At 45.7% G+C, this 22238-nt stretch overlaps 1 protein-coding gene across 1 annotated transcript in view; it reads left to right on the top strand.

Annotated features, from left to right (window-relative positions):
• The first annotated feature begins 900 nt into the window (after positions 1-900).
• Positions 901-22238, top strand: part of COLEC11 (collectin subfamily member 11) — a 215340-nt gene continuing 194002 nt past the window's right edge. Inside the window, exon 1 of the mRNA XM_069606024.1 lies at positions 901-1046. Coding sequence (XP_069462125.1) covers positions 917-1046 — 130 coding nt within the window. The 5' untranslated portion in view covers positions 901-916. The remainder of the gene's footprint in view (positions 1047-22238) is intronic.

Here is a 22238-nt window from a genome sequence, read left to right as displayed (position 1 = left end):
CCCCAAAGGAATACCACGAGCTGTAATTACTACCATATTGCAAGGTGGAACACCACCTTGGTCATCATCCAACTTTTACTTTCACCTCATAGGTGGGGGTAAAAATGGCAAAAGGAACCCAAAGGTTTTTAAAAAGAAATTCTGTATGAAAGGAAAGTGCAAGAGCTTCCCTTCCAAACTGGATACAAACTTTTTTCATGGTAACATTGGGTGGATGGGGGTGAAAAAGTGGGCGCCTATGATGCCCGACTTCTCAATGCATAAAAGTGTAAGGAATTACCGTTTTGTGCATAAAAAAATGCCCAGTAGTGGTATAAAACAATACTGACACAATCCATCTACACCTTCAAACTGAGGGTGGAAATGCAAAGGAAAATACTGCTAATGTGATATTGATGTGATTGGTCACTTTTTTCTGATGTCTATTGACTGTAATGGTAATTACCACCGGCTTGAATTTGCCGAAAGAATTGCACCCAGCATGCAATTAGCCCCTTAGTATTTAGTTTTAACTGTTTTACTTGAAACCCCTTAACAATAAAAAGATACCTTTGTGTAGTATGTACTGTGGGTTTTCTAACAGTAATGCACCTTTCCAGGAATTCTGTGTTAAATTGCCATGAAGAAAAATCTCCGTGTTGATCCAGCATTAAACTTGGGATGAACCTGTGAATTCCAACTGACTTCTTGTTGCATTTAAATAGTCTGTCCATGCTGATCTGTCTATTGTTATGTTTCCTGAACAATATTCCCCAAAAAACAAACTGAATTATTACCAAAAATGATATGCAGAGCTTTAGGAGGTTGATAGAGAAAAAAAAAGTTTCTGTTTTGTCGGCAAATGTCAGTACTTTGGAATGGCTGTAACTGTTTATGCATTCTTTGTTTAGGAGTCAGTAACCCGCCTGAACTCATTATGAAGAGAGCTCTGGTGCTCGCGCTGACTCTCATTAGCGTGGCCTTCCTGACCCAGCCAAGATCTGGAAGTACTCAGCATCTTCCGGAGGAGTCCTGCTCCGTCCAGATTCTTGTTCCCGGCCTAAAAGGTACAGTAACATGTCGCCATGGTGTGTGCCCATTTCATCTTTCCCAGCATGGCAGCCACCCTTACTTCACACAATTCAATGGCAAGAAGGAGAACAGTACAGTACAGTGGGAACTGTCCTACCTCCTTTATTTCAATATTTTCAATTGTGTTTAACACAAAGTAAAAGAGGTAGAAACAATAACATAGTGACCGTTGTATTTGAGCCTATTTGAGAAATACAATTTCACAGATCTTATACAGCAAGAATGGTTGTTTCGCGTATTTCTGAAAGAAAAAACAAGCATTGTCAAAGCAAATTGTTTTGACTTTGGTATAGACATTGGAAAGGTGGTCCGCTAGGAATACAGAGAAGGAGCGCAGTGAGGGAAAGAGGGGAGAAGAATGCACACGTGCCGACCCTCCCGATTTAGGCGGGAGACTCCCGATTTTGTTAACAGAAATGTTGCTCTTTTTTAACGCCTCCCTCCAAAAATAATTCCAACCACAATGCAATCGAAGAGAGAAATTCAATTCACACGATTTGTCTGAGAGAATCTCCCTCCCAGGTGCTGCAAAATGTTGGCATGTATGAGAGCATATCTTGAGGGTCGCTGTCGGCAGATGTCCTTTCAGAGAGGCGGAAGGCAGTGCACAAGGAGTGAAAATAACACTGCTGAAACTTTCTTCATAGTTTCGTAATAGATGCACAAAAATCCATTTGTCTGTAACTAGATCTAGGAGAAACCATTTGGAAATTTAGATTTCCACTAGCACAGCCTCCAAGTGAAACATCTGATGCTGGCTCCAGCAGTGGCGGGATATCTCCAGAGGGTCCAGGCCAGCTGTGACTAGCTCATGTTAGTGGAACTTCGCGTCAATGGCCAAGCAATGCTTTCTGCTGGATATGGCTATGTATAGTTAAGGTAGAACCTGTTTACATAGATATTCCCTATCATTCTATTGCTAATAACCTTTGCATTGTTGGACGTATAGAGATGTCTTTTTCCCCCCAAAACTATTGCCCGGGCACCTCCAAACTGAAAACTTTGGAGAACATTCGTTAAATGGTTCAAAACCTATTAAGAATAACTAAAAATGCTGTTTTCTACCTACCCCATTTTATTTTCCTATTGAAAAAAAGTGCTTCCATTGAACACCCATAGTGTGAAAACCGGGGTGGGATTTGCACTAAATAAGAAACAGGTTGGGCACAAAGTGTCGCAGATGTGACTTTTTCTGGTTTGGCTTAAATTCATCCAGTAGTTTTAGTATTAGACAGAGAAGGGGGTACGCCCGCTCCCCAAAAGTCTTTTATATCGCCCATCGTGCATTGCGGCAGAGAGGCTTTTCAGAAATAAAACCCTGACAGAAACCAAAAAAGAAAATCATATTTGAAGGGGGTAAGTGTTGGATTCATGTCATGCTACAGGTGGGCAGGGGGAAAGATACTGCTGAGTAGTGGAGGATAGTTTGGGGAGCCTGTTTGGGACAGAATGTATTTGTTTAATTGGGGGAATCTGCCAGGAATCTTGTGAGATTCTACAGTAATATTAAATGCTGCGTTTGAAAAAGAAAATGCATAATGCGAACCAGAGAGTGAAAGAGGGTAATGGAAGAGGGCCAGGGAGGACATACAAAAGTGAGAACGTGAGGGAACCACGAAAATTGGAGGGGGACACCTGGTGAGTGCTGATAGGGAAAGGGAAGACTTTCCATGTTTTAGTGTTTTTCCTTTACAGTGAGAATGAGCATAACCAGCATTACCGTAGGAATGATTTTTGCATGAATAGAGGACAGCATTGACTGACCCATACATTGGTAGTGCGATACATTTTCATAGTAATAAAGATGGGACAAAGGGCAGTATAACCAATAATCTATGGACCTTTAAGGATACTCTTTTTACCCTGCACAGAGGTGGGATCTGATCTGATAGGCAGGGGATATTTTTTAATTTAATAATTGGTGCAACATGTACAGTGGAGACGGTTGAAGGTCGTGGCCAGTGGACCCTGAGGCAGCTGGCTAAGCCCCTCTATTTCTTTAATAATTGGGCCCCCCCTTGCAAAGCCCATAAGCACATACAATATATCACAGCAGAGATTCTCAATGAGATACAAAATAACATCACATGGGACATCAACTGGGGGGACAATGAGTTAAGATGGTCATTACTTCCCATACCCGCTGAATTTCAAGGGTTTTGTTGCAATCAATCAGATCTCCCTCTTAACTAAAGTTTTTCACTGAAAAACTGTAGACATCCAAAGGTGCTTCTATAGCGTTGTTACCACATTTTTTACAGAAGCCTAAAACGGTAACAGCTTGTCTGTTAATGATAAAGTTTCTTTTTTGAAGTTGTGGATTCCAAGATCCAGTATTATTAAAACAATCCCCAAGATAATCATACAATTCAACATTTTCAATTCTGACACCATCCAATTCAATATGTAAAGGGGGAAGTGGTTTCTTAGAGCAAGAGTTGGGCCTCATTACAAGTATGGCAGTTCAGAAATAGCGTGGCGGTCTCTCCGTACGGTCACCTTTTTCCAGTCCGTTATACTCTGAGTTGCAATGCCACTATCACCTTCACCGCAAGTGACCTACCGTATCCAGCAACACTGTGACCGGAATCTGCAGCAAAATGCGTCGGCTGGGCCTGATACACCACCATGGCATTAGTAGGTGCACATTCTGAGCACCACGTACACGGAAACACCGGCATGGACATGGCAGTAGCACCGTGAATTCCGCACCGGAAACATCGGCATCGGGAACCAAGCGTTATCTAGAGTTAGGTGTGCAGAATCATCCCACAGGTGGCCAAAATCAGCCCAGGTGACCCCAATGAGCACTGCAAAAGCACAAAAGGACCACTCCCACTCCCCACACACCTTTCAACACTACCATGCTAGCAGTAGCAGTACTGGAGCTGGAGGCCTACTACTTGAAGAGGCAGGGAGGCAATGGATGCAGCGGAGGCGCTTGAGGAGAAGGAGGGCCATCATGGCCCTGCAAAACAACAATGTCCAGAAGGTTGCAGCCCGCAGGCAGCCACCTATACCATGCATAAGGGCTGCACCCTTTGACCTGAGCCAAACCCAGATCCACACCCCCTGTACCGGCTAGACAGGGACACCATCACATCCAGAGTGGAACTGATCCATGATGACCTGGTCAGCCTCATCCAGATCTGTACATCTGTACAGCCCACCCCCCCCCTTGCTCAAGGTAGTGTCTGTGCTACACTTCCTAGCCACGGGCACCTACCAACACACTGTGGGTGAACTGCATGGGCTATTGCAACCCTATTTCTCATGTTTCCTGGTTTAGTTCACTGATGCACTCCTGCGGCATGTGGCAGATCACATAGGCCTACCCAGAACAGCTGACCAGGTCAATGCTACTAAAATCGAATTCCATGCCCTTGCAGGCATGCCCAATGTGATAGGTGCTTTGGACTGCACACATGTGGAGCTGGTGGCCAGGCATGCCATTGAGGGAGTGTACAGGAACCAAAAACTCTACCGCTCACTCAATGTGCAGATGGTGTGTGATGCCCGTCGCCTCATCACCCACAGCTGTGCCAGAGAACCTGGTTCAACCACAACTCCATGGTGCTGCGGAGCTCCACGTTGCCAGGGTATATGGCACGTCATAGCAGAGAGCGTACCTGTCTTTTGGGTGAGTGTATCTACCAAAGCATTTACACTGTTGAATGGGGGACAGGATACACCTGGCTGTTGGGCGAATGTATCTACCAAAGCATGTGCACTGTTGAATCGGGGGACAGGATACACCATAGCATTCCTGGCTGTTGGGGGAGTGTATCTACCGAAGCATGTGCACTATTGAATGGGAGGAGCAGGATACACCATAGCGTACCTGGCTGTTGGGTGAGAGTATCTACCAAAGCATGTGCAATGTTGAATGGGGGCGGCAGGAAACATGCAAGTGTACCTGGCAGTTGGGGGAGTGTATCTACCAAAGCATCTGCACTGTTGAATGGGGAGGGGGCAGGATACACCATAGCATACCTGGATGTTGGGTGAGTGTATCTACCAAAGCATGTGCACTGTTGAATCAGGGGGCAGGATACCCCATAGCATTCCTGGCTGTTGGGTGAGTGTATCTACCAAAGCATGTGCACTGTTGAATCAGGGGGCAGGATACACCATAGCATTCCTGGCTGTTGGGTGAGTGTATCTACCAAAGCAGGTGCACTGTTGAATCGGGGTGGGGCTGGCAGAATTCACCATAGCGCACCTGGCTGTTGGGTGAGTGTATCTACCAAAGCATGTGCACTGTTGAATGGGTGGTGGCAGGATACACGATAGCGCACCTGGCTGTTGGGTGAGTGTATCTACCAAAGCATGTGCACTGTTGAATAGGGGGGGGGGCAGGATACACGATAGTGTACCTGGCTGTTGGGTGAATGTATCTACCAAAGCATGTGCACTGTTGAATGGGGGGATGTACAACACCTATCAGCGGTGCATGTGTGCAATGCAATGTCGAACACAGAAATATCATGCTTGAGTTCCAGGCCTTCACTGGCGTTTGTCATTTTTCCAAACAGATCATACAACCATGCTCACATCCGTACTCATTGTATCATAGAGCAGGCACTTGGTCTGTTAAAGCAAGGTTGCATTGCCTGAGCAGATCGGGGGGCGCACTTATGTACAAGATAGTCCTGGCCTGTGCCATGTTGCATAACATGTGTATCAGGCGCAACACCCCTCTACCCCCGGACATGGACATGCACCCACCAGAGGCGGAGGAGGATGGCAGTAATGATGAACTGCCATTGGCACATCGCAGGGATGCCATGGATGGCCGTGTTGCATGCGATGAACTGATTTACCACTATTTTTGAGCACTTCAAACATGCACGTGGCACAGGCCAGCTAACACACTTGGCACTGCACAGTAAATAAATCACTCACACTAATAAAGCAATGTTAAGCCCTGTGGAGAAAGGGCTGGACTTCACTACTGTTAGGCTATGGCGAGTGTATTCTGTATCCTGTGGACCTTTGAACTACTGAGGTGCGTGTGCCTTTAAGGTATCCTGACCAGCTGACCTTAAAAGACCGCCTCTTCCGCCCTTGTGGCGTAAGCCCTGTGGAGAAAGGGCTGGACTTCACTACTGTTAGGCTGTGGCGAGTGTATCCTGTATCCTGTGGACCTTTGAACTGCTGAGGTGCATGTGCCTTTAAGGCATCCTGACCAGCTGACCTTAAAAGGCCACCTCTTCCGCCCTTGTGGCGTAAGCCCTGTGGAGAAAGGGCTGGACTTCACTACTGTTAGGCTGTTTGGCGAGTGGTGTCAGTGCGGCTACCTAATGGCTGCTCAAACCACCCGTGTGTCCAGAGCAAGGACACAGAAGAAGCGTGAACATACAGGAGGAATCGAGGTTACCGGAGAGCCTTGTGCCCTAAATCGGTTTCCAAATAGAAAAGTAAGTCGATTCTACTCCTGTGTCTCTACGAATGATGAGTTAAACATTTCCATTGGGAATGCTCCTGATGAGGAGTTGGACGTGGAAGCGGAACTTGGTAATAATAAACATTTGCATCTATGTTGTGCTGTGGTACATGATACACATGATACACATGAGCCGGCCAGAACAGTGTGTAAATGTAACAGTATTATTAACATCAATGGCGCTGGCAATGCTACCCCAGATAAGGTGCTACCTGGTGGTATGGTCTTCAGCAAAAACACACAGTCTTACAACACTGAGAATGGGGACTTACCTGGCGTGCTGCCGGCACTTGACGCAGTGGACGTGTGTGCACGCGGACACGATGGTGGGTCCCGTGGAAGTGGCGAGAGGGTCGAGGTCTTGGCCGTGTCCGGTGCTGGTTCGCCAGCTCAGACGATCACTGCGAGAACCGGAGAGGATGCTGCGCCGCGGGCCCTGTGTGATGCGGGCGAGGCGAGGACACCGCTTGGGGGTGGCGCCTGTGGCGAGGATGCCGGGGGTTCTCCCGTGGCTGGGCGGACCTCCCTGTTGGCTCCCCCCGCTCAGCGGTGAAGTCTGGCGGGGCTGATGCGTCGGTTCGCGGCGGCAGCGGTTTCCGCGCGGATGTGGCTGGGGCTGCAGCGGGGATCGGCAGCGAGGGCCTGTTCATGATTACTAGCTCGCCCGTCTTGCTGCCCGAGGGATGTCGGTTCCCACATGGGGACATGGACGATGAAGTATTTAACACAACATTTGGCAGGCTAAAGGAGACTTACGGCCAGAATCAAGTTTCAATTATAACTGAAGCCGCTGCTGTAGATGGCGGGCCGTCGGCTCACCGACGCGAAGAACGTCGGGATTCACTGGGTGTGGCCAACAACATATTGCACAATTTAATCTCCATGAACAAAGCATGTAGTGGCACAGCAATGAAGGGCTCAATGGGGCCTAGCAAGAACGTTAAAAAAACAGCCCCAAACGCCAGAATGCGTTACTAAACGACCCAAATGAGGATATATGGGTAAATGTTTCATATAAACGCAGTAAGCTGTCACCCTGTGGTGCAAAAGAGAAGACAAGTATGGCTTCTTCAGACGACTCGCCCTTTAATCAAATGAACTCGCAAAAGAGGGTTGTCAACACAAAACACCTACATTTGAACAAAACGCTCACGAGTGTGCATAACTCACAATCCCCTGGCACGGTCACATCGGACATTGGTGACCTGTCTGATTCTTATTTTATAGAACGTCTGTTCCCGAAAGTACGGAGGGGAAGAGTTCATAGGCCCAGAAAGGTGAGTAAGCGTACCTCGGAGGTCAGCAATTTGGTGGCAAAGGAACTTAGCTTGACTGTTGAGCTACAAACAGCAATCCTGTCTTCTCTAGCAATTTCCTTGGCCCCATTCATGAAACTATATGAAAATTTGAATGATACAACGAAGGATCTCACAACGTTGACTGCCTTGATAAATACTAAGGTAGCCCACTTGGAGCATATATGCAGTCAGCACTCCAGCAATGGAAACGAAACCTTGAAAAACCTGGACGCCTCATTGAAATCTCTAGGCGACCAGAGAAGAAACAACGCTACTGACAAAAAGCTCTTAGCCGAAGTAGCTCGTGAAGCGCTGGCATTGTTTAAATAGGAAGGACTGGCCCTAGTAGGTTCCAATAGATCAAGTGAACCTAACAGTAACAACACACGGCAAAGAAGTTCAAAACTGCCCTTGGGGGCGTGTCGAGAACCCACAATGCAATCTGTCGACGGCGATTCAGAGACTGTTCTAAGAGAAGCCGTAATTGCCTCTGGAGGGCCCGCGATAACTGCCCCAACACGGCTTGATAAGACACCTGATCTCACTGTAAACATGGGTACGGATTTATTCATCAACTCACAATCAGTTAGTGCTCGAGCAGTGCCCACTATATTGGACCAAGCAGCTACCAACGCTCTTGCGTGTGAGCAAATCTTGAACATTTCATTTAACACGGCTTTCGAGCAGGCTAGAGATAGTAAGGAACAGCTAGGCATTGAAGATCAAACGGCAACAACTTCTAATATAGTACCACAACAAAGTACAGAAAAAAGTGGGTTATGTAGCATACAAGGAGTTGAGAAACTCAACGTATTCTCGATCCTTAGTGGCATTTCAAATACTTGCCCAAAATCGATGAAGCCAAAAAGTAAGCTTACTAAACCCGCAAAAAAATCGAAGAATCAGACGGTGAACAAATAGTGACAAATGAATCAAGTAAACTAGACTCAAAGGAAAGCACTAAACAATCAAAGTTGTCAAATAAAGTTGCCACCCAACAGGCACCGAAAGAGACAGAATTACCGCCGATCAACATTTCAGCGACCCTTCTAAATATGTCAACATATGACGGGTTGGAAGAAGTTGTGACCTCATCAGTTGCACCTCCCAAGATCTGTGGTGAAACTACTTGTACTAAATCAACCCTTGTAAACACACCCAGACCCGTTCAAACGGAAATTCAAGTCGACAAGGAGGAAGGCGACTCTGTAGTCGAAGTTCCGATTCCCAACTGCACTGTGGCTGTGCAGAATGCAGGAATCAAGATGACCCGAATATGTCACATTGTAACGGCAACAATACCTTCTGCGTCAGGTCAAACTGCCCCAGTAAGTCCACTGTTTGTGACAATGCAAGAAAGAAGGCGGAAATTATGCAAAGAACAAGAACAAGCTTATCGGAATGACTTGTTTAGAAAAGAGGACTCACATGCCACTCGCACTCGAGGCATTGTCGGAAGCGATGGCATCATGCACAGAAATCACACAAAAGATAACTCAACAAGCATCAAGCCAGATGCACGCGGAAGTGCCCTCGAAAGAAATAGAAATGAAAGAAAAAGTCAGGTCAAACTGCCCCAGTAAGTCCACTGTTTGTGACAATGCAAGAAAGAAGGCGGAAATTATGCAAAGAACAAGAACAAGCTTATCGGAATGACTTGTTTAGAAAAGAGGACTCACATGCCACTCGCATTCGAGGCATTGTCGGAAGCGATGGCATCATGCACAGAAATCACACAAAAGATAACTCAACAAGCATCAAGCCAGATGCACGCGGAAGTGCCCTCGAAAGAAATAGAAATTAAAGAAAAAGAGAGAAAGGCACAACGCCAACCTACAAAGTGATGATTGAGAGGATGGATTCAAAGGATAAGATGATACTTATAATCGAGCAAACATCATTCGATTATTCAACCTAATTCCAAACTTAGGCGCCATTAAGTCTAACGACTTAAAAATTGTCGAATTTCCAAACGAAAGAAAGCACGACAAAGTAATTCTTCATGTGATCTCGTCATTTATAGCTAACACAATTATTGAAGCTAATGTTGCTTTATTTTCACTTGGATTCGAGGTCTATGCGCTGGATGTCTCTAATAGGAGCCTTATTGATACAGATATACGTGGCTCCCAGGACGATCTAAGCTGTCTACAACAGAGCACAGTGTTACGCTCTCAGTCTAAAGAAGATGGGTGAAGGTGCATGGAAGACGGTTAGGGACAGGCCAGCGAGCCCCTCGCGTGAAATAATAAAAGTCAAGGGTAAAACCTTTCTTCAGATGCCAAAAGAGAATGTGGGGACAATGGAACCATCTAAAATGGACATAAGGATTACAATATGTGGAAATCAAGATTCGAAATTGTCACCTGAGAATACTAACAGTGGTCTAAACACAAATGGGGCTATCCGTGACTGGGGCTGGGTTGCTGCAACGCTCAACACAAATGCCCAGCAATAATGCCAGGAAGCGATCACTTGGAGTCAGTGTTTGGTGGCCTCTTGGAACCCTCAAGTCTTTACCCACCTCCTTAAAACAAACTGGTTGGAGGGTTTAACAATTGTTTGCTTACAGGAAACATGGCTCCAAGAATCCCTAATCTCAAGTGCTTATGAGGTGGCCTTGAACCCCGAGATAAAATTGGAAAAAGGGCGCCCGGTCGCGGGTCTATTAACAATGGTAAACAGGGCCTCAGGCTTTAGGATTCGAAAATCCACCAACCATTCGCCTTACATTCAGGAAACCTCAATAATAAAACAGGCGAAGGGCTTGGGCCACACTGATGAAATAACAATTATAAATGTATACTGGAATCATTTGAGGGCAGGTAAAACAGAATTTATAGAACAAATTGCGGAAATTCTAGATGCCCTCTACGATTCTATGACAAGCCCGAATATTATGATATGTGAAGACCTGAACATTGACCTTTTTAATCATGTGACAAAGGGTAAAAAGGCTCTGGCACATGAATGGCTAGAAGAAATGGAAGTGAGGCAACTGCTAATGTTGAATGGTAACACCATTGGGGACTTGCCTGCAGCAAAAACTTGGCAACGTGAAGATTCATCATCGACAATTCACTACATGTTTGTGTCTTATCGATTTGCATGCTCGAATAAAATCCTTTAGGATCAGGAAAGAATCCATTAGCAACCACGACATGTTAACAAATTTCACAACATCGACACAGGAAGGTTTGCCTAGGTGGCAATATCCTGTCTTGGTTGCGGCGAATATGGTTAGACTTCGACTCGAGGATCACGAAGTTGCCCAGCTGTCAATGGCTTACGGTCATTATAACTCCGACTTGGAATATGAACAGCTATTGCAGCAATTCAAGACCAAGAACGTTGGGCTGAAGAACCTAAATATGGTCTGCAAACACTGGTTCGACCCTGAAATCCAGAAACGCAAACGGCAGATGAGGCAGGCGATGCGACAGGCCCAGAAATTGGACCTGACACTGCGAAAGAACGAAATTAGAGTTGTAAAACAGAGGTACAAGAACTGGATGAAATCACACGTGCATTTGACCATCCAAAAGGACGCTGAAACAATGCTATCTGCCCTAAGGAACAAAAACACAAGTGAGTTCTGGAGGATCATTAATAACACACAGGCCCCACAAAAGGCTTTACAAACTTACCTGGTGACGGAATTAACCTGGATTTCTCATTTTGAGAATTTATACAAGGGGTATAGGATTTCGGGCATCGAGAGTACTTTGACTTTTCCACCGCGTGCACTCAAGTATTGTAAAAATGACATTGTGTCAATTCTTACAAAGGCCAATAATTCAGGAGCTCCTGGCCCGGATGGTTTAACCAACTACACCATCAAGCAATGCCCCGAGATTTGGGCTGAGTTTTGTATAACCCTTTTCGACAGAATAAATAAATCGGGTCACTCTCCTAAGTCTTGGAAATCAGCAATCATCGTACCGATATTCAAAAAAGGAGAAAGATCAAACCCTAGAAATGATCGGCCGGTGGCTTTATTAGATGTCCTGGGCAAGGTCTATGCTACCACTCTGCAAAGAAAACTAGTAGAGTGGGCTGTAGAAACGGGCCATGTAGACGCACGGCAGTCTGGCTTTGTGAAACAAGTGGGGTGCTCCCTAAATTTACTACTACTTAACCTGGCAAAAATGGAGGCCCTGAAATCTAACACAGCAATTTACCTGGCGTTCATTGACTTTTCGAGCGCATTCAATACTGTTGACCGGGACCTATTATGGTCAAAATTGCGTCGATGGGGATGTCCAGAAGAGCTAGGGGCCGCAATTCAGGAGTTACACACCAATACAACTATAAGGATCCGCCTAGATCAATCTGGCACACTGTTTACAGTGATTACCACACATAAGGGGGTAAAACAAGGCTGCCCGCTTGCTGCAGCCATCTTCAGCTTGTTTATATCAGACATAGGAAATTCGATAGAAGCTGTAACTTCTTTCCCACCGAAAATAAACAAGGCTCACGTAAGCTGGCTCCTATATGTCGACGATCTTGTTGTAATGGATTTAACACCTGTCGGCTTACAAAGAAAACTTGACGCCTTTCAGAGTTACGTAACCGAGAACCGGTTGTAGATCAATGCTAAAAAAAGTGAAATCTTAGTATTTAAGAACTTGAGAGGAGCCACTTCAAAAAAAGCAAAAACATTCAAATGGCATCTAGGAGGTGCACCGGTGACGTTATCCCAAAATGTCAAATACTTAGGCATAGTTCTAAGCTCTTGTATCAACGATGCTCCCTGGGTAGCTGACACAAAAAGGAAATGCACTCAGTTGGCGTGTCAAGCGCTTTCTATGAAAAAGAAATTCGGGAGATTTTCATTAGAACACTCACAACGCTTTTATCTACAAAAAGTAATTCCTGTTTTGACCTATGGGGCTGAGAATGCACTGGGATGTTCTTACCAAGTATGGACTTCTCTGGAGAACCAGTTTTGGACTAAAGTGTTGGGTCTCCAAAGAGGGACTATGACCTCGTGCATCAGATATGAGTTATCATTTATTTCACTACAGGCAAGGATTACCTGGAATTTGTTATCCTTGTTCTGAAAGACACGTGCTCGAGAAAACATCTTGCAGTTTGAAATTTTCCACAGCGCAAAGGCCAAAGGACAAAACGTAATGGCTTTGTGGATACAGCGGTGCGAAAGCCTACTAGACGAATATAACATCAATATTAACTTGATTCATGAAAATCCAGACGCGGCAAAACTGAAAATTTGGCACCTGGACTGGGAGAGAACTTGGTCCCAAAGAGCCCTTGCAAAATTGATGATATACGTGCCAGCCTAAGCACGTGCTTTCAATACGGCTCAATGTTACATTAGCCTTTTTCCTGACCCTCAGGCACGGAGGCGCTTCATGTTGTTTCGCATGAACTTGTTCAAAACAAAGGAACGCCTGCAAAAGTGTGGCTGCAATAAAACCATAAACCTCCTGTGCGGATTCTGTGCAAAAGACATAGAAACATTGAAACACTTGGTCCTATTTTGTAGCAGTTTTCGTAATGAAAGAACATTGCATTTGGGCCTGTGGAACAGGGCTCACCCCTCATAGTGTGCAGACGAATGGTGGGGTCATATGTTCAACGGAACAGATCCTAAACTGTTAATCCCACTGACGCATTTCTTAAAGATAATGGAACTTCGACTAGACACGGTCCCTGGAGTTTTGGAATTGAGCCCTGGATGATGTGAAATCTTTGGGGTTTAATGGACGGGGACGGACCTGGTCTGTGATGGTGCTGGTAGTAACGCGAGGCTTGTTACTTTGTTGTTGTTTTCACTTTTGTTCTGGCCTTTGTTTTTGTGATTATTGATATGTCTGAATATATTTTAAAAAGTTTGTATAAACCGTATAAAATAAAATAAAAATATTTTAAAAAAAACAATGTCCAGTCATGATTTCAATGCAACACCAACTGTAATGTGTATAATTAAATGATTTAGAAATGTGGAAAAACAATAAATGCCAAAACTATGCCTCCTCACTCACCCTCCCCAACTGTCTCTCCCCAAGCCCCCTCCCCAACTGTCCCTCTCCAACTATCCCTCCCCCACTCCCTCTCCCCAACTGTCTCTACACAACTCCTGTCATGTTCTGCAAGGAGTACTTGCACAAATCACAGACAGGGCACATATGTTTCCTGGTCCTATTTACGTCCCCTTTTTGTATCAAGCGTGTGGCTGTGTGCCAAGCTGGACAGCTGCAGTGAACGCCGCCTTGGGTGGCTGGGCACGGAACTAGCAGGCGTTGTACTAGTGGATGGTGCATGGGCCTGTTCCGTGGGCCGTCTGTCTAGGAATGCCTGGAGGAATATAGCAATTGTCTAAGCAATTGAGGACATCACACTGTTGCCCTCCCGTACTCTCCTGGATATCCGTACTATGGCATTCGTACAACGGCCAAGTGCACGAGCATTCCGACACCCACTAGCCTGCACACTCTTCCGAATTAACTGCGACTTCTGGAGGTGCTGCTGCACTAGGGCAGTCAAGGCATCCTGCCGTTTCTCCATGCGCCTGAGTCTCCCATCCATTTCCCTCACACTGGGGAAGGGTGGGCATTGTGGGCTCATTGGGGCCATGGGGCTGAATAGCAATGGCTCATCAGTGCTGTGGTCAGTGGTCTCCCCTGTGTCCACTCTACCATCATCTGCTATGTCCACTGCACTGGACACATGTGCACCGGCATGTGGAGGTTTTACTGTAGCAGCTGGGGCAGCCTGGATGGGTGCAGCTGGGGCGACCGGTGCTGGCTGGATGGGTGCAGGTGGAATGACTGGTGCTGGCTGGGTGGGTGCAGGTGGGGCGACTGGTGCTGCCTCAATGGGTGCAGCTGCGGCAACCAGTGCTGGCCGAATGGGTGAAGGGGTGCTGCCTCAATGGGTGCAGCTGGGGTGGCAGTGGATGTTGTGCCTGTTGAGGCTGTGGTGTCCTGGGTGGAGGTGGTGGTGGTCCGTTGGGCCCTGCGGCATCGACAGCTGGTGCCACTTGAGGTGCTTGGCTGGGCCTCTTCATTGTCAGATGATGTGCCTGAGGGAGTCAGAAAGGCAGGTTGTGGATTGATGAGGCAGAGATACATGCATTATCCTGGTTGTGCCTGTGGTGTGTCAGGGACACGGCGGGGTACATGGCATGGTGCACACATACTTGTGTCATGCGTACTGTGCGGGTGGATGTGTGATGTTCGTACATGGTAGAGTAGTGTGCCAGAGATACTGTCATGATGTGCTCACAATTGCTGGGTACAGCGTTAGGGGTGTGACCTTCCCGCTGTGGGATGTTGGGTTGGGGAGGGGTGTGGTATGGATGTGGTCGGCATTTGCCTGCTGCTTGTAGCACTTATAGGGATAGGTGAGCATTTCATGGGTCGGACTGGCTGGGATGAGGGAGTCACATGTTGCCTTTGTGTGTGACGCTGGTCATTTGTGGGTGGAGATGGGGCTTAGCACTGATGTGACTTTGTGCCAGGGGAAGCACGGCGGGCACACATACATTAAGCAGTGGTAGGGTGCTGTGTGTCTGTGTGGAAGCAGAAGCATGTTCTGTTGGCAGTACAGGGTGCCTGTGCTGTCTTCTAGGTGTATTATCGGTATATGTCATGTTTTGGGGGACAGTGTGTATGTCTGTGCATGCACCCAGGTTGCTGGTCTCTACGGGGGATTATGCAGGTTTTTTTGGTGTTGTGGACGATGCACTTGACATTCATGTCATATGTCATATGTTGGTACACTAGTGGGTGCAGGGTGGACAGGGAGGTTGACATTTCATTGGGGTTGCGTGTACTCACCAGCCTCTTCAAGTTTCCTGTCTCCGGCCTCCGCAGCACCAACCCCTTGAATGGCCTCGAAGTGCAGCAGACTGCGGCACATCTCCTCCCAGGGCAGCAGGCGTATTGGGGATGCCCTCCTGCCACCTGTGGCCAGGCCCTGTCTGTGCTGGGCCGAGAGGAGGTTGTGCGCCCACAATCGCAGGTCATCCCACCTCTTGTGGCAGTCTCGCACTCTGTGGGGGGTTGTACGGACTGCAGAGATCTTCTGGGCTACCTCCTCCCGGATGCTCTTCTTGCGCAGCTGGGCCTGCCTGCACTGGTCATTTGAGAAGAGCTCTGCAGCATGCTGGACAATGGTGTCCGAAAGCGTGGCTAGTGCTTTCTGGTCTCACATACTATTGATGTCATGGTCAATATGGAGTTCCTGTGGTCTGGAGCGGTGGATGTCGCCTGTTCTTTCAGGATTGCAATGGATTGTTTTTTTTTAATGGCCCCTGGCTGGTTTCCTGTTCCGGTGATCACTTTGTTTCCGGTCATGGTATTTGTGGGACTGCTGTTACCGGTGCCGGAGGCTCTGGGATCATGTTGCTGGATTCAGAGTCACCAGCACCGAGGACGACGGTGTTGGCATTTTTGGGGGGTTTTGATGGTGTTTCTGGCATGCCGGTACCGCCGTTTCCAGCATGCCAGAATGCGCGTGCATGACAACGCGTAATCATCCGGAGATTCCGGCATCACAGGTTGCTGGACACAGTGGCACCGGCATGTCGGAAATTCGGATTTCTTATTGCTATTCTTGTAATCAGGCCCATTATTTTAGTTTTTGTGGCCTTTATGATCAACCTTTTTTTGCTACATAGTAAAACAAATTAATTGAAGGTTGGTTTTAGGTCTTTGGGGGATGTAGACAATAAAAAAGTCATCCGCAAATAAAAGAATATTAATAATAATAATAATAATAATAATAATAATTTGGCATTTATATAGCGCTACGAACCCTCAGGTATCTGAGCGCTGCTTATTATTACCCACGGTGTGTGGTGCATTCATTTCCAATCAGGGGCGCTTCAGTTTTAGATCCCAGTAAAGATTGTGCAATGCCATCGATAAAAAGGGTAAATACATGAGGGGCCATTAAGCATCCCTGTCTCACCCCTTTTGTAACAGGGAATGCTTCAGTTAGTTCGCCTCACCATCTGACTATGGGACTCAAGCTAAATCGAAAGGCTTGTTCAACCGTTCCTATGCCTCTACCGGAACCTGTGTGTATATGGTGAAGAAGTTTTAAATCATCAATGTGTAAAAGTAAGCGATTAGCACGGATCTTGGCATGAACTTTTTGCACACAGTCTAAAAGTGAATTGGGCCTATATTTTGAATGGTCATTGCTGCCCCCCTCTTAAAAAATGGCCAATATCATAGCCCAATGCCAATAAATAGGTGGTCTGTGATATTTGTTCACCAAATTAAAAGATTTTTATAAACTGGAGACGCAAAAGGAAGGTTCTGCTTTGATTTGAAAAAGGTCGATAGGCATATCATCCGGCTCTGGCACTTTATTGTTCTTTTACAAACTTAGATCTAAAAGCGCCTCTTCCGCCGTTTTGACTCATACAGTTGATTAAAATGGTCATACCACACAGAGGCAGGAATGGCTATAATGGAACTAAGATTTGTGTTTAGATCACCATCTGTAACAATCTTCCAAAACCTCGATCATGTTCATGGGATGCATTCTTTAAACATTGCCATATAGTTTCAATGTCTGCCTCTTTTCTCTTCTTAATTATGGCCTTATAGTCAATTCTCATTTGCTTTACCAAGTTCCCTTTTTTCGCAGCTGTCAAATTGAATGGCTGCTAGTAGGTTATACTTTATGTTTTTGCAATCCTTATCGAACCAGCTTTTATATTTCCTTCTTGTGTTGCTCCTGGACTACACCGTTATCGAATGAAGAAACGGTGTATAATTTATACTAGTTCTTCATCAAATGTGAGCTCATGATACTCACCTGAAGATATATCATTAATAAATGCAGAAGATATCAATTTCACTGCCCATGGATCTCACCCCTCAGTTGTTTTTTATTTAATGGATCCGATTTTATATTACAGACATTGTTTGAGCTGATGATATCTGTGGCATAGGTTCCAGTGTGACTATTCTGTATATCATAATTCATAGTAATCACAAGGGCATCATGTTCGCTTTCAGGCCACTCCGTGCCATGTAAAGTTGTATGTAAATGACAAAAAGGGACACTTATCAGGAAATAGTCAATCAAACTAGCTATGTACATTGCCGTGAATGTAGGATTAGCCGGATGCCATGCTCTATTCGCCGACTAAATGCTCTTAGGCCTTTTTCTACGAAAATGGTGGCCAGCGCCTGTGCATGGACATAACGTGTTCTTGTCGTAGGTACTGAGGCTATTGGAATACGCTGGGCCTCATCCTCGACTTCCAATATATCCTCCAGCCATTTCTGTGGTTCTGATTGAGTGTTAAGGTCACCATGTCCCATAATTATGTTAGCCCTGTCCCCAGACCCAGAAGCAAGCACAGTGTCCAGCCAGTGCGAAAATGAAGCAATTGCTGCAACAGTGGAAGTCGCACCGAAAGGCTGAATATAAACATAATCTGATGGCCATCTGGGAAGCACATTTTCAAGATCTGTATATCCGGGCATTTCGAGTTAATGACCACTATTCTGGCATTAATATCAATTTTTATCCAGGTTAAAAGTCCTCCTTTAGGTCTTCCACCCTCCCCCCTTAAAGCTCGGATGGCATGTATAGCATATCAGGGCTTCACAGGAGACCGATCCGCCTAAGTTTCTTGCAGATTAATGATGTGAATGTCCTCCAAACGTAAATGCCAATTGGAATCATCTAATTTAGATTGAATGCTAGCAATATTCCAAGAGAGACATTTTAGGACGGGGGAACCTTTCCGTTACGCTCTACATATAAAACTTGGAAGGATCGAGAGATCTGCTGGGTGGAAACATATCATGATGGACCACACAGTCTTTCTGATGAACTGTTACTGTTAAGAACATTATTACCCTGCTGCTGTCCTAACAGTTGATCCTGAACCAAGGGATTAGAACTTCTAATCTGTATAGACAAGGAAGGAGGAGGCAGGCTTCTAAAGTCTAAAATTGATATCAGAGTTATTACAATCAGTATCTATAATTCGTGTGGTTTTTTTAATGTCTGATCTAACCACAGCTAAGCAGCCCCCTTATGTGTCTTAACCAGTGAGTGCATTTATTCCTTATTAGTACCTGTCGAGGGGGGTGTTGGCGGCCTCCTAGCCAATGGGGAGGCTCAGAACGCGGGCGTTACCAGAGTGCAATCCCACTGCCCTGAGCCTCCTCAGTGCTGGCAGCCGCCATCTCCCCTCACCGTGAAATGAGGTAAGTGCTTCTAACCCCCCCATACCCCTCCCCAAACTTACCTGCTTTTCAGGAGCAGACGTGCTGGAAACACTTCTGTCTCCAGTGCGTCTGCTCCTGATCTGCAACAGGCCGCTGTGGAAAGGAAGAAGGGACTACACTTAGTCCCTTCTCTAGTTTCCATAGCAGCCATATTTTTGTTTAATTTTTTCCTTTTTTTGAATTGCCGCCACGGAAAGGGAGAAGGGACTACATGTAGTCCCTTCTCCTTTTCCATGGCGGCCATTTTGTTTGTTTATTTTTGTATTGTTTTCAGTGGCCGCCATGGAAAGGGAAAACAGACATAATTTCCCCTTCCTCGGCTGCCATTTTTGTAACTTTCTTTTCTGTTGAAAAACACAGTGTTTCAGAACAGAAAAAAATGCCTTTAGTACCCCAGTCTTATGGGCAGGGGTACTTATAGCAATAAGCCCCCCGCAGGGGGGGCATTACCACTTCAGGTAATGCCCAGGGGCCTTAGTTAAGGTCCTTGCTTCGATTGGGCCTGTAGCTATGAGCCCCAGGGCATTACATGAAGTGGTAATGCCCCCTACCCCCTTCTCAGGGCTTATTGCTTGAATGATTCCTTGCTTTCAAAGCCACTACTAGCGGGTTTAGGGATCCCAGTTAGACATACTCTACATAGACCATGACACATACTAAGTATGCTGTCAAAGCAGCAAACTATTGACAAATGTGTCTGTATATGCAAAATGCCATGGTCACTTTGTCTTAGGGATGGTAGTAGCCTAATTTCTGGGATAGGTTGCTTAGTATAAGGAGTAGGACCAATCGACTGTGCTTGGGTTTAATACTCCTTACTATAGTATTACCAGCAGTTTGAAAACTCTTGTGCTTCAGAGTACCTTGATGCTGAGCTTTAGATATTAGGGGCATAGACCCTTGGTTCATGGCAGGTCCCCTATACTGCTGGGAGGGCTGTGGTATGCTATTGTGGTCTTTACAATCTACATCAGCAACCAGGCCTCTCAGCTTATTCCCTTGCGCAGAATGCCCAATTCCCTCTTTAGATCAAGTAGCACATCCTGTAGCAAGAAGAAACCCTCTTCTAACATGAATATTTTTCTTCAAGAGGGCACAACCGGAGCAACCACTTAGATCTGCACTATTACAGTCAGAATCCGAGTTTGCAACCGTAGCCATTGAGTCAATCAGAGATGAAGGTGGTACTGACTTTAAGCTTTTTTTGTGCATGTGGGGAGACTGCAAAACAGGACCTTTGCCAGCTTGACCCAAAGAGCTGGCAAGAGGCTCACATTTCTTATTGCAAGGAATGGATGGAACATAGGTAACAACCTCTCTCCATTGATTGGCTGGTCTTGGTCCAAATCATTAACTGCCCTGGCCTCAAGCAGTGGAAGGATATTGCAGTTATCAAAAAGTTGATCTGGTTTGGACAACTTCAAAGGCATGGAATCATCTCTGTTTGACCCACACCAATCAGCCACTACAGTAAAACATTTCCCGCGTCTTGTAGTGGTAGTCGGGGGATCTCACAAAGCACAGGAACTGGAGGTGGAACAACAAGGCCTGTATTTTATATAGCTTTAAATGATAAGGTAGTCTGGATGCCAGTAGTCTTATCCTTATCTAATTTATTGGGACTACTTCGGGAGGAGGAATACTTATTTTGCTTACAGCCTTTTTTTTTATTAGTTCTGGTTGGAATATTTGTATCTATTATATCATTATCCAAGTCAACTAAAAGAACCTTTATTTCATTAATCAACAGGTTTGCATCCTGTATTGGGGCCATCAGTTTTGCTATTTTCCTACTCTTCCCATTTGGGGAAGTTGAATTACTGCCTTTCTTTTAGACATGATACATTCTAACAGACTATACAGAACAAAAACACTTAACTATTAAAGTGCAAGTGCCAACAGAACGTAAAATATAAAAACACTGCCAGTTTTGTTAACATTAAATAACACAATAATTTACTAAAAGCAGATTTGAATCCATGCAGAGTGCAGGACAGAGAGGGCGCACACCAGACCCAAGCCCTTATCGCTGCTTCGTGCCACCTTAGTCAAAACTTCTAAATCTTCAAAAGCTTCGGGCTGGTGTAGGAGCGCCCCACTGGTTTTGAGGGCTCCCTCCCCTTCTACAAGCTTCAAATGTCCAAAAGGTCAGGCCAAAATGATCACAGCATAACCAGGAATAAAGGCAGTTTGATAGTAATCTATGCTCTTCAAGGTTCCCTCAAGTTTACGACCCTGGAAGAGTCACAGAACAGCAATCTATGATTACGTTTTATATTCAGACTGGGGGAAATGTATATACAATACCCTTTTCTTGTTGCAGCACCTTGACAGTTTAACAGTTTAAGTTAATGACGTGACGAGAGGGAATCACCCTTCCACCTTCAGCCCAGAAGCAGAAAAAACAGCGTCACCCTTGAGGCGTGAAGCCTTTACATACGCCATCCACCTCTATGTCCCAGCGGGGAGTGTCCGACTGACTAAGTGGGTTTTGCTCAGTACGTCACCCCCCCTCCCCTTTGAGGACTAACTCCTTTCCAAGGCTGTCTTGTCGCGTGCATATACCACATCACAGATATCAATGGCAGCAACACCATTCCAGCTCTGTGTGAATGAATGTAGAAGATAAAACGTGAAAGTTGGGAGCCAATGGTCAGGGTAGTTAGCTCAGCAGCTTAGTCTGCTCCGACTGCTAAGACTGTGCTCGCTCGCATTTTCGCCCTGGCTTTCACCGTGGCCTTCGCCAGCCAGGAGTGTTTCTCAAGGGGAAGTTAGGTGCAAGTGATTAGTGCCCCTGATGCAGCCTTTCCTGCAGCCTCCCCTGCCAAGATTGCGCTTGCTTGCGCTTTCTCATTTATTATGCTCACTTCTAAAAAAATGTAAAATAACATTTGCAATTGGGATTGGAGTAACAACCTATGCTGAATATGCAAAACAAGCGTTCCTGTTTGCTACTATATGGGACTATATAATCTCATACCCTGGGCATGAAATACGCACATTCTCGTTTCCTGACTTATTATGGGAGCTAGAATTGCCTTTCCAAGAGAACCTTTGTAAATCTAATTCCATTTTAGAAAATGTACGACATCCTACACAATGCCCCACCATTTTTGGGGCCTATAATAAAACGTTGGGGCTTACGTCCACCATATAGAGCTTATTCCTTTGGATCCATTTTGGTCGTACTTT

The sequence above is a fragment of the Ambystoma mexicanum genome, chromosome 4p (genome assembly GCF_040938575.1).
Source record: "Ambystoma mexicanum isolate Mex_15411 chromosome 4p, UKY_AmexF1_1, whole genome shotgun sequence".
NCBI classification, from domain to species: domain Eukaryota; kingdom Metazoa; phylum Chordata; class Amphibia; order Caudata; family Ambystomatidae; genus Ambystoma; species Ambystoma mexicanum.
The sequence above is the reverse complement of the archived record's forward strand: the minus strand, read 5'-3'. Positions and strand labels throughout refer to the sequence as shown.